This window comes from Bos taurus, chromosome 18 (genome assembly GCF_002263795.3).
Source record: "Bos taurus isolate L1 Dominette 01449 registration number 42190680 breed Hereford chromosome 18, ARS-UCD2.0, whole genome shotgun sequence".
NCBI classification, from domain to species: domain Eukaryota; kingdom Metazoa; phylum Chordata; class Mammalia; order Artiodactyla; family Bovidae; genus Bos; species Bos taurus.
Window position 1 is genome coordinate 51,811,592 of NC_037345.1, and position 16,227 is coordinate 51,827,818.

General features: G+C 53.9%; 2 protein-coding genes across 6 annotated transcripts; one reads left to right on the forward strand and one right to left on the reverse strand.

Moving 5' to 3' along the window:
- Nucleotides 1-226: 226 nt before the first annotated feature.
- Nucleotides 227-8,017, reverse strand: IRGQ (immunity related GTPase Q). Of its 4 annotated transcripts, none has more exons than XM_005219349.3 (3): nt 7,932-8,017; nt 6,896-7,427; nt 227-5,545 (listed from the first exon to the last, which is right to left on the reverse strand). In XM_005219349.3, exons 2-3 carry the CDS (start codon nt 7,423-7,425, stop codon nt 4,207-4,209), a joined length of 1,869 nt encoding a protein of 622 aa, XP_005219406.2. In that variant the 5' UTR covers nt 7,426-7,427; nt 7,932-8,017; the 3' UTR covers nt 227-4,206.
- An 89-nt stretch (nt 8,018-8,106) lies between these two features.
- Nucleotides 8,107-11,321, forward strand: ZNF576 (zinc finger protein 576). 2 transcript variants are annotated; one of them, XM_005219345.3, is made up of 3 exons: nt 8,107-8,546; nt 8,888-8,988; nt 10,598-11,321. In XM_005219345.3, exons 2-3 carry the CDS (start codon nt 8,904-8,906, stop codon nt 11,023-11,025), a joined length of 513 nt encoding a protein of 170 aa, XP_005219402.1. In that variant the 5' UTR covers nt 8,107-8,546; nt 8,888-8,903; the 3' UTR covers nt 11,026-11,321. The 2 variants fall into 2 exon arrangements, with proteins under 2 accessions (XP_005219402.1, NP_001069901.1); NM_001076433.1 differs by lacking the exon at nt 8,107-8,546 and having other exon boundaries at nt 8,808-8,988; nt 10,598-11,318.
- The last annotated feature ends 4,906 nt before the right edge of the window (nt 11,322-16,227 follow it).

A 16,227-nucleotide genomic window follows, 5' to 3' on the forward strand; every position in this document is an offset into this window, starting at 1 on the left:
TAGGCCACCCCATCTCCTCCAGAGTGGTAAAACTCAAAGTCACTGGACTGCAGCCCAGGGAATTCTATCCTGCACACATCCCCACCATCCCTCCTCTCCAGGGACCCAGGAGGCCTCACCGTTGGACCCCTTCTCCATCAGACACAGGGGTCTAGGCTTCCAGTTGATAGTTAGAATCCCAAGCATCTTCCCCCTCCTCTCAAACCAGCAATGAACAGACACACAATGGAATTTCTACTTTTTTATTCACTCCTCCAAAAAGCACCACACACAGGTCAACCCACCCTTGAGTCTCCCGGCTTCATGGTTCCTCATCTCAATGACACAAGTCTATCATTATCCAGACAAGTAGGAAATTCATCTAAGTTGATGAGGCTCTGTTCCTCCTCTGCTTCTGGCAATGGCAACACCAAGATTCATCAAAGGTTTCCTAGAATTTCTGCCTTCAAGGGCCTTCCAGCCTGCAGATGCCATGTAGGCTCACCCTGAAGGCAGCCAGTTGTCCCTCCACAAGTGAGTCTTCAGTCTTTTCTGTTTGGATGCGCCCAGAGACCGATGCCTCGCTGGCAGCTTACTGCTTCCAGAGCCTAAAGTTCAATCCCTTTAGAAGTCATGATTTAAAAGGCAACCACTCCCAAAAGACAGTCGTTGACCCCCAAGGGTGCCAAAATACAACTACTTAAACACAATCAGCACACTCTACGAGGGACAGTGACACAAGAAAACAAAACTGGGTCTTGCTTTCTCAATCTTAGGCAGGAGTCCCCTTGGCGGGAGGGCAGAGAAGCATAGGGTAGAGATGTCAGACAGGTCCAAGTCAGAGATGGTGTCAGAGAGGTGGCACCCTGAGCAAAGGCACGGGGATGAGACTAATGTTTGAGGGCTTCCAGGAGGGGCTGCAAGCCTATTACTGTACACAAGAGAGAACAGGGTACAAACGTGTCTGCGTGGAATGCTCAGGACAACCCTGCGGGTAGATTCCACTTGCTGACTCACTTGCAAAAGGCCACCCTTATAGTCAAAGGGCTGTCTGGCCCTCGGGCAATGCAGACAGAATTCCTGGTGATACTAAGGTTGTTTTTTTTCTCCAGTGCTGTGTCTACTCACCATGTTTGTGGTGAACCAGGGGAAAAGTTTACCTGCAACTTACTTCTCATTAATTTAGAAAATGCTTCTCATCTTCATTATTGGAAAACTATTCAACATCACTGGGACAGCGTGGGTATAGGAAACGACTTCTTCAAATGTAAGTTTCATGAAATCTAAATAGAGGTCGAGTATTTCTGATGAAAATTCATCATGTGAATTGAGATGTGCTACAGAAATACACCCGAGATTTCAAAGACGTAGCATAAAAAAGTTCTTTCCTATATTGATTAATGTTGAAATATTTTGGATATATTGATGTGAGACGTTAGAATTGGTGTCATCTGTATCTGTTCCCTTTTCCTTTTTCAATGTGGCTACTAGAATACTTGAAGCTACTTGTGTGGCTCATGAGCTTCCCAGGTGGCTTAGGGGCCAAGAACCTACCTGCCAATGCATGAGATGCAGGTTCAATTCCTGGGTCCGGAAGATCCCCTGGAGAAGGAAACGGAGACCCACTCCAATATTCTTGTCTGGAAAATTCCACGGACAGAAGGGCCTGGTTGGCCGCAGTCCCTGGGGTTGCAGAGTCAGACACAACTGAGTGACGAAACATGTGGCTGATGTTCTGTTTCTACTGGACTAGCTGTTCTGTGTGTTCCTGTTTCTGCCCATGGCATGCAGGCTTGATGCAGAGGCTTGAACCACAGTTGAAGTGGGGAGACAGTGTTGTGCTGGGTATCATAGAGATGGATGAGGAACATTTTCCTAAGGCCGAAAGAGCTTTGAGGACAGTGCCTGGAGCCATTCAGTATAGTGCGAAGTGCTTCCCCCTATCTGGGCTACCTCAACTTCGATGGGACAAATTGTGCCAGTGGTGGGAATTCTAGTGAGACCTGGGGGTACCACCCCTTAGCTACCTGCCCCTCAGACTGGTTACGCTTATCTTCAGCTGTCAAAGGAAATAGGGTCTCGAAAGTGTTTATGCTCATTCTCCAGCCCTTTCATTTCACGGGTGGGAACACAAGGCACTGGCTCCGGTCACCCAGAATGACATGGCAAAGCCGTGCTGGCTGCCCGGGCCCCCTGACCTCCGACAGGTGTCTCCTCTCCTAGGAGATGCTTGTTCCTCCTCCATCTCCCACCTTTTCCCTGCCTCGGGGCAAGAGGCTGACGACCTAAATCCCAGCCCTAGTTCTGCCACTGATTAATGAATTAAATATTTACTAAGCACCTTCTGTATGTCAGGCACTATTTGAGGGGCTGAGGGTACCGCACAGGGATAACAGCCAATACACAGGTAAATAAATAATTTTCTAAAATCATAATTGCTGCAAGGAAAAGGAAAAAAAAAAAACTCAGTGGAGATGAAAATAAGGGTTGGGTGTGAGCTACTTCGGTTATAATGGTCAGGAAAGGTCCCTCTTGAGGGGACATTTGTGCTGAGATCTGATTGGCAAGTAGATCTGGGAGCAGAGCATTCTGGGCAGAAATAACGGAAACTATAAAGGTCCTGAGGCATGACCCCAGCTGACCCACTCAAGCATCAGAAGGAAGATGAGGATGAGAGGGGGCAGGAAATGAAAAGAGGCAGGGAGGAATCTTGCCGTGTGCTGTTGGGCCTAGAGCCTGCCCTCTCTGTGCTTTGCTTTCCCCATCTAACGTAACAGAGATTCTGCTGGATGGCCTCTCAGCTGCGCTCCATCCCCCAACCACCACCCCGCCCCGTTCTCTCTCTTTTTGGCATTAAAGAGTTTTGTGACTTGTCGCTTCTCCTCTACTGGTAGCTGGCAGCCTAGAACATCCCAGGCACTGTGGTTTCTGCCTTTGCCTCCCTGAGACACATTCCCATGGGCTGGAACACCTGCCCGGCTGTTCTGTGGGCCCCTGGCTCACTGAGGCCTTCTCTGTGTCTCTCTTGGGGACACCTGAGGTAGCCACACGGAAGTGTTTGGATTAGTCCAGCAGTACGGCTGTGTTTCCCAAAAGGCGGGTATACAAAATAGCAAGGCCAGAAACGGTTCAGGCTTAATGACAGAAGAAACCAAGACCAAGAACGATAGAAACCCCTAAGGGAGAGCGGGATAGAGTCCCCAGAGAGCCCCACAATTGCCCAGCACCTGAAAATGGGGTCAGTCACATCCCCTTCCAGTCAAACTCAGAGGAGGGGAGCCACCAGGATCTAAATCCATTAGGGATTCTGGGGAGTTCCCTCTGAGGGATGGGTTCCCGCCCTTCCACAGTCAGAAAGCCTCATTCCTGGTCTCTGGCTACTCCCCAGCCCAACCATGCCCAGAACACTCTTGCTTCCTCTCGTGTTTTGTGGTATCATCCTCCTCACAACAGCGGGGAAAGAAATCTGCGCCCCCAAGCTTCTGGAGGGGCAGATATTACACCCCTCCGTTTCCCAAGACCACAGGGTCTCCAGCTCTCTCACACAGCACCCGATTCCCTCCTCTACATGGATACCTTCCACCACCCATGAATTAGAAAGCAAAGACCTCAGCCCTCTGGGGAGCCAGGCATTCTGAGAGTCCAGAGAACCGTCCTTCCCCCACCCCCGGAAACCTAGATCTTATATACCTTTGTGGTTCAGAAGCCCAAGGATTTCAGCTCCCTGGGGAACCCAGACCACCCCTCCTCCATGTCAGAATCCCTAGTGTGAAGGAGACCGCCTTCATCAGCAATCAGGGCGTCCACCTCCTCCTCCGCAGGGGGACTAGACACCTATTAGATCTAGTTTCTACTCTTGAGAGACCAAGATAGCCCCCTTCCAGGAGTCCAAACCCTCAACTCCTTTGAGGAGTTCCATAGTTTGATGGTCCCCAGAGAAATTAGAGTCCCGTCCTCAGAACTCTGTTTCCCTTCAGGACCCAGGAATCCTGGTGACCAGACGTCACCCACTCCAACCCCTAGTCAGAGCCCTCATTCCCTTCAAGCACCCAGGATTCTGACTGGCGGACCCCTTGCTCTGCGATATCTCAGGGCCCAGACATCCCATGCTAGAGTCTGGACCCCGTGCCCTCTCCCTCTCACCGGGTCTTGAGTCCTCTGGCCCTGGCAGAGCCAGGCAGCTGGGGCCCAGGGCACACCAGGAAGCCCCAGCCCTCAGCCCAGCTTTCACTGCGCAGGCACCTGCGGCGCCAGCACTGCCTCGGCGTCCGCGCACATCTCGTCCAGCGCCTGCAGCAGGACGCCGTGCGCCGCGCGGTAGCCCAGGCCCCCGGTGGCCGCAGCGCCGCCCGCCGGCCACAGGAAAGAGAGTGCGCCCAGCGCCGCGCCCCCGGCGGTGCCCTCGCCTGCCCACGAGCCCAGCCTCGCCTCCACTTCGGCTCGCGTCACCGGGCCCGGGAAGCGCGTCCGCTTGGCCAACTCCCCGGGAGCCAGGCCCAGCGCGCGCTCGCGTCGGGCCAGCGCCGCGGGTTCGAGCCCCAGCGCCCGCCGCCACTCAGCTAGCTGACCCCGCAGGAGTGCCACGTCGCACGCCCAGCCCAACCCTGGGACTGGGGCCGCCGCCGCCGCCAGGCTAGCCAGCAGGGCCGGCCGCCAGGCCCCGGCCCGCAGCGCAGCAGCCTTGGTCCGGGCCGCGCGGGAAGATGCGGGCGGCAGCGCGAGCAGCAGCGCCCCCGCCTGGGCCGCGGGGAGCGCGCGCCGCAGCCACTCGCACAGCCCCGGGAGCCCGGCCGGCTGCAGCGGGAACACGGGCGGCGGCGCCTCCTCTAGCACCTCCCACGTTTCGTCCTCGGGGCTCAGGGCAGCCGCGCGCTCCGAGTCCCCGCTGCCGGATTTCTTCGTGCTGACGCCCACTGGCTGCAAACTCTCCGTGCCTGCTTCCTCTGAACCTTCCCCACTGCCTCCCTTTTGCAATCCGGGGCCGCGGTTCTCCTTTCCATCACTGCGGGCATTCTCAAACCCCTCTCCGTCTGCGTTCTCTAAGCTCTCGCTGCCAGACTTCTCTGCCTTTTCCTCTTCTTCCAGAGACTCTGGGTCCTCGCCCTCGCCGTCTGTTCGCACACAGACCAATGGTGTATCTGGTAGCACCAAGGGCCGGACCTGGGCCCAGTCCTTCTCAGTGGGTGCCCCAGGGGTGACGAGGATGAGAGCGTCGTAGTGGGTGGTCGGGTACGGGGCGACGGTGGTGTCCGCGGAGCTCAGAGGCACGCTCCAGAGCACCACGTTGGGGCGCTCTGGGGTCGGGTAGGGCGTGGGCCCTGCAGGTGCTGCAGCAGGCACTGCACCCGGATCTTCAGGATCTAACCCGAGAAGCACGTTCAACACAAGGCCCACGTCAGCCCTACCGGCCACGGCCAGGTCCAGGCGTGCGCTGCCCAGTCGCTCCAGGCCGGCCCGAACCCACGACAGGGCCGCCTCCAGGCCCCCAGTCTCAAAGGCCTCCCGCACAGCCTCCAACTCCGCAGCGCCCAACACCTCGAAGCCATCCTGAGCTGGTGGAAGGAGCCTGCGGGGACAGGGAGGGATAGGGTCAAGGGCAGAAGAGGAGCTCGAGGCTGGAGAGCTAGCCTAGGGGGTCCCACCAGGCTAAAATGACAAGGTGGAGTTTGAAGCAAGAAAGGGAGTAAAGTGGCTAAGTCGTGTCCGACTCCGCGATTCCATGGACTGTAGCCTACCAGGCTCCTTCGTCCATGGAGTTTTCCAGGCAAGAATACTGGAGTGGGTTGCCATTTCCTTCTCCAGGGGAATTTTCCAACCCAGGGACTGAACCCAGGTCTCCATCATTGCCTAAAGTAAGGGAGGGACTGCTGGGTTGAAATCTGGCTTCCAACAGAGCTGAAAATGGGGAACCGGCTAAGTCTTCCCCGGGGGGGTTACACTCTTTGGGAGCTGGGCTTTCCAAAGGACCTGCAGGATTAAGAAAAGGCCATGCTGAGTGGGGCAAAACTCACAGAGAGTGAGCCTTAGGGCAAAAGAATCCCGAATGGATTGAGGGACTAAATGAAAATCATGGACTAAATGCTCTAGGTGGGCAAGGTCACCAAGGGCGCTCTTTCTTGAGCAGAGGCATTGGCAGGAGTGTAAAGTCCAATGAGGGGAGAAGCCTCATTTAACAGTGGGGCCTTAGCAAGGGCGTGGGGCTAAGGAAAAAAGAAGGGTGGTGGGCTTGGAGCTGCTGCCCCTCCCTTTCAACCTCTTTCAACCTCTACAAAAGGAGACCAGGCCGCTTAGGGTGGGGCGGGGGTGGGGGGGGAGTGGAGAAAAGACAGGAGATAGCCAGCGGGTGGGTACAGAAAGAAAAGGGAGGGGATTAGAGAAACGAAATGGGGGAGGGGGAGGGCCCCTTAAACGACAAAGCTCACTGAGGGTGTGGCTCTCTGGAGACTTCGATCCCTTGAGAACCAAGCAGATGGTGAGGAGGAAAGTGAAGACTGGAGAGTGGAGTCTTCGGGTACAAATTTCACGGGGATCATGAGTTTGGATGCAGCCCCCCTTCACACCTTGGCTTGGGGGCAGTGTTTGGGCTTTAGGTCCGGGCCCCTCCTAGAATTCTGGCAGGGTAGCGGGACTTGTGAGCTCAGAGTGCTAGCAGGAGCAGGCTGGATGACAGGCTGGGACTTCCAGCTGATCCTTGGATGGGGGCTAGATGACAAAAGCACAGAGCGCTAGCTTGAGGTGGGGCCTCGTGGAGCTCATGACCTGCACTCAAGGGCAGGATCTGGAGCAGGGCTTTCAGCAGACATCGCTTTAAGGTTGGTCCCAAGCTGCGGGCTGACTTCAAAGAACATCTTAGGGTGGAGGCATAGAGTAAATAAAGCTCCAGCCTCTTCCACCCACCCAGAAGCTCCGCGCTTACCTCTGCAGCGCCTCGGCCTGGCTCCGCAGCGCCGCTCGCAGGCGCTCTAACTCCTCGCAGCCGTCGGTGCTGAGGCAGTCGGTCCGTGGCACGAAGAGAGCCGCGGCGCCCAACCCGGCGCTGTCCAGCAGGGCCGCGGTCTGATCCCGGGCCTGGGCTTCATTCTGTGACTCCTCGGGTCGGAGATTACGCACAGCCAGCAGCGGGGTCCCTCGGGCCAGGGCGGCCCGTGCTGCCTCCCCCAGCGCCGGGGCCAAGGGCTCCTCATTGCCCTCGGGGCCTGGCAGCACCAGTACCAGCACGTTGGCCTCCGCCGCCCAGGGTCCCGGCTCTGCGGGTGGGCAGCTCAGCTCGCCCAGGAAAAGGCCTGGGCCTGCAGCTCGCAGGCTGGGGAGCCCGGAATCCGGCCGTCCGTCGGGGATCTCGACCGTCTCCACATCTCTGTCGCACAGCGCTGCAATCAGCGCAGATTTTCCGGAGCCCGGAGGCCCCAGGAATAAGACGGTCACGTCACCTCTCGGTGGAGGCATAGCTGGGAAGCAAGGAGAGAGGAAGACCTGGGTCACGGAGCACCCAACCTTATTCTTTTCTAGCTTCCCTACTTCGGTCTCACATTTCAGCCGATTATTCCGTCCCTTTCTTTCGTTCTCGGGTACCACTCCCAGGCAGACAGAAATCTGGCGCCCAGCCTCTATTCCCCAGGGACCCGGGAGTCCCGTCCGCCCTCCTTCTGGATGGCTTTCCTTTTCCGCTTCAAAAACTCAGAAATTGGCCTCCAGCTCCCAACCCCCTCTGGGATACAGATGTTTTTAACCCCTCACTCCTCCCTTCCAAATCACCAACCGAGCCAACAGCCAGCACAAGGGACGGCGCAGTTGGTAGCAGCTGGTCTGCCCCTGAGAAGCCCCCGCTCTGGGGTCCGGGGACGGAGGCCTAAGAGGCTAGAGCGCCGGGATTCGGGGACGTCCAGACGCTTTCCTGGGGTTCTAACCTGACGTCATTCCCTTTAGGAGGAGGTGTGTCTTGAAAGCCTGACCTCGGGGAGACGGCCCTGTGCGGCGCCTGCGCAGAACGACCGATGGGCGCTCCCCGTCTACCAGCGGTCGCAGGTCCTAGAACAATGAGGGAGCCAACGCGCGTGCGCGCCAGAAGCGCCTAACACGCTTGCGCAGTAAGCACCGGTCTGTCAGGCGAGCGTTGCTTGCAACGTCATCATTACGCACCCCAGTGCAGGGAAGGACCCCTCGTGTTATTTTGAGGACCGAATTGGTGGGACTGCATCATTGCAGTCGGATGGCAGTCCAAGATCCGGGCTTCGAAAGGCTCATCAGGCGAAAGGCCGTGGAAAGCCTCGGGACTTTGAGACTCGGTGGGCCCTGCCCCGTTTCCCTTCGGGTGACGGCGCTGTGACGAGCAACTGACAGGCGCAACGAAAGGCAGCCCCTCTGCTGTCTTGGAGAAAAGCCGAGACCTGGGCTACTGGCCTCGGGAGGGAGCCGAGGGCAGTGCTTGGGGGCGGCGGGTCACAACGGCTGAAAGCGCGCGTGGGAAGCGGGGTCTCAGGATGGAATGAGTTTCGGGATGTCAGAGAAAGATGTCTCCCGGGAGGAGGCGGGCTAAAGAGTGGGTACCACTACCTGCCTCAAGACAGGTGAGAGAGAAAGGGATGAGGCTGGTGTCCAAAGATCAGGGGTCCCTGGCTCTGTGTTCCAGGAGTTAGTTTGATGTAGCAGGCATAGGTCAGAGGTCTCACGCAAGTGAGAAGGCGCTAAGAGAAGTCACACAGCTGAGGAGTTGAGTCTTCTGGAAGGTTGAAGTCTCTAGTGAGAGCTATCAGGTTAGAATTCAAAGAGATGTTATGTCACGGAAGTCAAAGACTGGCAAAGTAAGCCTGTCAAAGATCACAGGATTAGCGGGCCCTCTAAATTTGGCTATAGATTAGCGACTTCACTTGATTTACTATTCTGCCATGCGTGCTCCTCTCTTGACCAGAGGGGTCCCAGTCACCATGGAGGACCGGCACTCCAAACAGACCATGGAGCAGCAGGATTCGTCCAAGGAGAGAAGTTCCCGAAGTCCGGGAGGTGACATCTGTGAGTACCGCTGACCAGAGGAGGGTGGGTTGCAGGAGCTGTGATGCTAAAAGAATTTCTATAGCATCTCAGTGTTCAAAGCATTGTGGGGACTGACTCGTTAGGAAGGAACTGTTAATGGTCCCTGATCTGGCCTCTCAGGACCCCGACCCTTGTTACCCTCAGAGGTAACAAGGAGCAGAGCTCCCTGCTCTGTCCACAAAAATATGAAAGGGATGCACTTCAGAGGCAGAGTGGCATCCAGAGAGGCTTGGAGTAGGAGAAATGACTGGGAAGAGCAGTGAGCCCCAGTCCCAACCCTGCCCCAGACTTTCAGTGTGCCTTGGACCTCAGTTTCCCTGTCTGTCCAAAGGGGTAGCCACTCCTCACCTCACAGGGCTGGCTGGTATGAGGATTAATGGCAGAAAAGGGGAAAGCTTAATATTAATGAAGATAGCCAATTTGACAGAGAACAGCAACAGCTTCTACTGAATGTTTATTATGTTAGGTGCATTCTAAGATTTTAACACGTCTCAGTCCGTCCTCCTAACAGACTCTATGAAATTGATAATTATCACTTTCATATGAAGTGAGGGAACTGAGGCAAAGAGAGGTTAAGTATTTATAACAGTGAAAGCCAGCGTCAGCACTCCAGTTCCTGGAGACCACCAGGAACACACGTGGAGTTGAGCAAATCGGGCTTATTGCTCATTGTGCTGAGGAAGCACATACACTGGGGGCATCTCCTAAGAAAGGACTTATTATAGGATCTGGGCTTGTGGTAGGTGCATTGGGGAAGGGTTCAAGAAAGGGGTTTTGCTCTCGATAGAGGCTGCCAGGAAGCAGGGGTTCTTAGATGGCTGGCTCACTTAATAAATCTGACCTAGGAGGAGGGAGGAACAAGGGAACGCTCCAGCTCTGACTGGCCAAGCAGCAGCAGGCACTCACGTAAGCCAGGACAAGGGGCTGTCTGGCCATTTCTCGTGGCCCAGACAATGTTCACGTTTTGTCTGTGTTCAGAACGGCACCATGGCGTGGTCTTGATTCGCCCCAGTCACAGCACGGCCTTGTTTGACAGTGCTCTGTGGAATTGTTTATGCTCACCAGGAGAAGGCCAAGGCCTAGCTGTGCCAGGCCAGCCCCTGGCTGTGGGGTTTCTTCTTTCTCAACAATAATGATTGCAAACCATTGTGTAGCACCATTCTAAACACTATTTATAAGTTCATTCATTCATTCCTTCCAACAACCCTATGAGGTGGATACTAATATAGTGATTACCCCATTTTCCAGATGAAAACAGTTTTTACTTGCCAGGGGAGTCAGTTCCAGGCAGTCTGGCTCCAGAGGCTGTGCCCTAATCATACAGCTGTCAGAAGGGCAGACTGCCTGGGTTCCAGCCCTGACTCCACCATTTCACTTCCCAGCCTCATGACAGTCAGCAAGTTGCCCAACCTTTTGCAGCCCCGGTCTGCTCATTCACAAAACAGGTCCAGTAAGGCTGCCGTCCAGGCCTGGCATAGCACCTGGCACAGAGCGAGTCCTGCATGCTGGTTGTCGGCATGATTCTGGGGCTGGGAGAGGCCCTCGCCACACCTGCTGGCCTCTACCAACCTCTCCCCCACATCCTCAGGCCACCTGGGGGCCCTGCAGTGCACCCGCTGCCTCATCACCTTCGCCGATTCCAAGTTCCAGGAGCGCCACATGAAGCGGGAGCACCCAGCGGACTTCGTGGCCCAGAAGCTGCAGGGGGTCCTCTTCATCTGCTTCACCTGCGCCCGATCCTTCCCCTCCTCCAAGGCCCTGATCACCCACCAGCGCGGCCACGGTCCAGTGGCCAGGCCCTCCCAGCCGGCTGCACCCATCACCACACCGCCCACCTTCCCCTGTCCCGACTGTGGCAAGACCTTCGGGCAGGCTGCTTCTCTGAGGCGGCATCGCCAGGCACACGAGGCCCGCACCCTTCCTGGCCCCTTTGCCTGCACCGAGTGTGGTCAGGACTTTGCCCAGGAAGCAGGGCTGCATCAACACTACATCCGGCATGCGCGTGGGGAGCTCTGAGAGTAGCTTACACCCGCCCCAGGGCCATGGGAGCTCTGGCTGGTGGGATGCATGTCTGATATGGGATGGGAGCCTTGGACTTTCCTCCCTGGAAAGGCACAGGACTCCTGATAAACAGGACCCAGAAGATGCTCATTTGGAGCTTCAGTCTCTGGAGGACACAAAAGCCTTCAGGGAAACCAGTCAAATCAGACAATAATGAGATCTATTGTTTTAAAAAGAAATTAACAGGAAAGAGGGAAAACTGTTATTTGTATCTCCCTCATCCCCAATTAAATAGTTTGAAATTGCAACTAGCTGCAGATTGTGTAACCACCTTTAATTCATCTCAGATGGATGCTGTGGGGCTGTAGGAGCCGAGTGACTGGATTTGGGCCTGACTGAGGGCAGGGAAGGTAAGGCATTGCCCACCTGTAAGGCCACCACAGCACAGGTCCCACACATGGAGCGACTTGGGCCTTTGGGGATGGGACAGCAAAGTCAGTCTGTACTGAGTCATGTGGGGGTTGCAATCTGAGCTAGTGTCTCTTCCCACCCCCCTGCCAGTCTTTCCCACTCAAGGAGGGGCCACGGCATTGGACAGCTCTGACCCCCTTCTCTCCAGATGCTGCTGCTGCTGCTAAGTCACTTCAGTCGTGTCCAACTCTGTGTGACCCCATAGATGGCAGCCCACCAGGCGCCCCCGTCCCTGGGATTCTCCAGGCAAGAACACTGGAGTGGGTTGCCATTTCCTTCTCCAGTGCATGAAAATGAAAAGTGAAAATGAAGTCGCTCAGTCATGTCCAACTCTTAGCGACCCCATGGACTGCAGCCTACCAGGCTCCTCTGTCCATGGGATTTTCCAGGCAAGAGTACTGGAGTGGGGTGCCATTGCCTTCTCCGGATGACTTAACTATTTAAATAATTTTATGTACCATTCTGGTCATGGATTATTTTCTATATGTGTAGGTGACATGGCATGAATAAACTAACAGAAATAGTATCTAAAAACAAAAGATCCGTGGGACTTCCCTGGCGGCCCAGTGGTTAAGACTCTGCACTTTCAATGCAGGGGACATGGGTTTTCAATCCCTGGTTGGGGAATCAAGATCCCACATGCCTCACAATGTAGTCAAAAGATTAAAAAACAAAAGGTCCACATTAAACTGTCTAAGCACAGAACTCTGGCTTTCAAGCAGGAATTCCCAGAGAACAGAAGGGCACAGGGGGGTGGGGTGCTACAGCTGGCCCTGTAGGGGAACTGGTTTGGAGTCAAACAGAGATTCCTTCTGTTTCCTGTTGTATTTGGCCAGCACTGGGAGATATTCCATTAAGATCCTATTTTCAGCTCTGAAAAGGTCCCATTCTGGGCTGAGTTCCACTGGGCCAGTGTTACTCCCTCACATTACCTGCTCTGCCCCAGAAACAATGGTCAGTGCTTTGCACAAAATAATCACAGACTCTGTTTGAACTGAGGGATATTTTGAAAGCCCACAGAGACTGAGCCATCTCCCAGTTTTTAGCTAGGCATATGCTGGCTACAAAGACAGCATCTCCCACATTTCCTTGCAGCTAGATGTGGCCATATGATACAGTTCTGACTAAATTCTTGGGTAGAGTCTTCAAGCTTCAGAAAGGAACCTACTTTCCCTTCACCTTCCCACCTGGAATGTGGACATGGTCTCCAGCCATCTTGGACCAGGAGAGGGGACCCCATGCTGGCAGAGCAAGAAGCCAGGAGGCAGGTTCTCCTGTTATTCCTGCTCCCCCCACCCTCGCCTCCCCGTCTGTTTACTACAAACCACCCCTTGTGTATATGGAAATCAGCTTACATCACTCATTAAAAACCCTCCAATGGGGCACTTCCCTGGTGGTCCAGTGGCTAAGACTATGCTCCCAATGCAGGGAGCCTGGGTTTGATCCCTGAATGTGGAACTAGATCCCACATGCTGCAGCTAAGACCCAGCACAGCCAAATAAATAAATATTAAAAAAAAAAGAAAAAGACTTTCTGAGGTGCAGACCTGGGGTAAAGTGCCTGCATGCTCAGGTCTAAGAGTAGTAGTTTGGGAGGGGAAAAAAAAAGACTCACCCTCCAATGGCATCCTGTAAGTAACACTGAAAGACCTTAACCAGGACCACAACACCCAACAGTGCCAAGGCCCCAGCCCCCAAAGCAGTCCCAGCTCCAGGGATGGAGCTGTCATCTTCCCTACACTCCAGCCACACTGGCCAGGCTGACACCTGCCTCAGAGCCTCTGCACTCTCTGCTTCGTCTTACCCAGAACTTTGCCAGGCTGCCTCCTTGTTACTCAGGTCTCGATGCCTGCCACCTCAGAGAGGTCCTCCTTGGCTACAACAGCACCTCCAACCCTTGCCCTGATTCAGTTTCTTCCAGCACACTTCACCACTTGGAACTGTAACTCCTGTGTTTATATCATCACCTGTGTCCTTCCTCTGGAATCCGAGCTCCTGAGGGTGAGTGTTGCATCTTCCTCATGGCTTCATCCTCAGCACCTAGGATAGCGCTTACCATGGCAGCTCCATAAAGAACTCCTTGACTGCCTACTGGCTTACTTCGCTCTCAGCCTCAGCCCACCCTTCCACGCTGTTCTGTCAGCCTGGGCTTTTGGCAGCTGTACTTCCCAGACTCCCTGGAGAGCTGGCTTCCTTAACTTCATCCCATAAGACCTAAGGGCAGAAAGAAGGTCAAAGAGGGAAGAAGGGGTCCTGCTGGAGCCCCTCCAGCAGCAGTTCAAGCTCCAGTATCTCCTCACTCAGCCAGAGCGCTGTGCCCCACTTAGGGTTTAAGCAGGAGCTATGGGGTCACTGATCCCTGTACCAGCCACACATGTGGCTCCCACTGGCCATTGTACTTCTCTTTCTGCGTCGCAGTCCTAGATGTGGGAGCTTCCTGCAGACACTAATTTCTCAGTTACCATACTTTGAACCTAAGTTTGTGCTCTTAGCTTTCTAGTACCTGTGTGACCATCTCCCAGTACAGAATCCTCCGGAATTCCTCACTTGGCCTCTATTTCCTCTAGGCTCTGAAGAACTGAAGGACTCCACTGGCAGCAGACCAGTTCTCCTGATTCCCAGTCTCTCACGATCCTTAGGAACTTTTGCTGACGAAGGGGTAATTCTCTACTTCTGTGTTTAGAAAGCCCCGTCTTAAGGCAGAATAGGGCTGAGGCATACTGCCCCAGGAAATAAAATCCATCTGTTGTTTTAATGAGCTGCGAGTTTCTACTGAGTTGGCCAAAAAGGTCATTAGGATTTTTCCATAACATCTTGGCTCAGCTACTGAGATTCTGAAGTGGTTGTGTGGTGGTGGTTTAGTTGCTAAGTTGTGTCCGACTCTTTGGGGACCCCACAGGCTCCTCTGTCCATGAGATTTTCCAGGCAAGAATACTGGACTGGGTTGCCATTTCCTTCTCCAGAGGATCTTCCTGATCCAGGGATCGAACTCTTGTCTCCTGCACAGCAAGCAGATTCTTTAACACTGAGCCACCAGGAAAGCCCTCGTAACATCTTATGGAAAAACGTGAATGAACTCTTTGGCCAACCCAATGCTTTGATGATTCTGAGACTCATTGATGTTAAGCTAGAGTGGTTATGAAAGTCTCAGAGTGGATAAATGTCAGATGCGGAGCTTCCAGGATAACAGCATGGGGTTTTGAAAGATGCTTTGGTCATAATCCTGTAACAGACATCAAAACATAAATTATCTTTTGGGACCAAGCAGGTACCACAAATTGGTGACACAAGCAGGGTATGAGGGGTCCAGATGCCAGACGGTGGGGTCTGGGCATGCAGGAAGGAATGCCCCATTAATAGGAGGTGACCCCCACTCAGCTCTAGCAAACTGTCACCCCGTGGGATTGTGAGTGCAGCCATCAATCTCACAGGGATGCTGGAAACTTCCATTTCTGTTCCAGATCTGCCCAGTTTTTCAATGTTGTTGACCAACATGATTTTAAAAACCTCAGTAACTCTGGAGACCAAATGCACTCCTGCAAGTCAGATGATGGCTATGGACAGCCATTTCTGGTGTGTGGCTTAGTGGCTAAGAATGTGTGCCCTGCAGCCAGTTGTCTGAATTCAAACCTAGCTTCTGCTTCTTTCTAGCTATGTGACCTCTAGCAGATTACTCAACCTCTCTGTGCTCCAGCTGCAAAATGTCATGATCATGGCCCCTGTAGTTCTAAGGATTACGAAGACAGACATGGAGAGAAAGTCAAAGCCGGTATTACGCCCTATGTGACGTGGCCCTCCGCCCCTACGCTCCCACCAGTCTCCCCACTGCCTTCCTCAGCAACAGCCTCTCGCCCCAGGTGCCCTGCCATGAGCATCCCAAGCAGGGCCTTTGCACCTGCTGTCCCCACAGCCACAGGGCCCGCTCCTCCCCATCTAGGTCTCCTCTGATGTCACCTTCTTAGTGAAGCCTTCCCTGACTACCTCATTTGAAACTGCTTCACACACACAAAAGCCTCCCATTCCTCTTCTCTTTTTTCCTCCACAGCACTTATAACCTGCTAACATTCTATACCTTTTTTTGTTGTTGTTTGTTTTGGCCATACTCAGTCTTAGTTGTGGCTTTCGGGTTCTTTCCGTTGCAGCATGTAGGATCTAGTCCCCTGACCAGGGATTCAAACTGGGCCCCCTGCGTTGGGAGTGCAGTCTTAGCCACTCGACCATCAAGGAAATGCCTATTCTATACATTTTGCTTAAATATTCAAGTATCTGTTTTCACTGTTATAACCACCGCAAAGGCAGAAATTTTTATTCATTGTGTTTACCACTCTGTTCCCCGCTCCCCAAATAGTACCTGTATCACCTGCGTGCTCAATACATCAGTATTGAATGAATGGGCATAAATAACGGTCCCTACCTCATAAAGGATCCGATGTGATCATCCCTATAGAGTGCTTAGCTCAGGGTCTGGTCAGCCGTGAGCCATTATGGTAATTCAGATTCTATTCTTGAGGGTTCTTAGTTGCCAAGCTTCTGTGAGTTAACACATGTAAAGCGCCTTAGAACAGAGCTTGGCACACAGTAAATGGTAGCTATTATTATAATTAAGGTTCTATTTTCAAAGAAGCTTTGACGCCAAGCTTCTGGGAATTAGTATTTCCCGTCTCAGAGCGAGAGCTGGTGTTTCCACACGGCTGTCACGAGCTGGCCCTCTACTCCCAACTCTGACCTCATCCCTCCAGCCACTCTG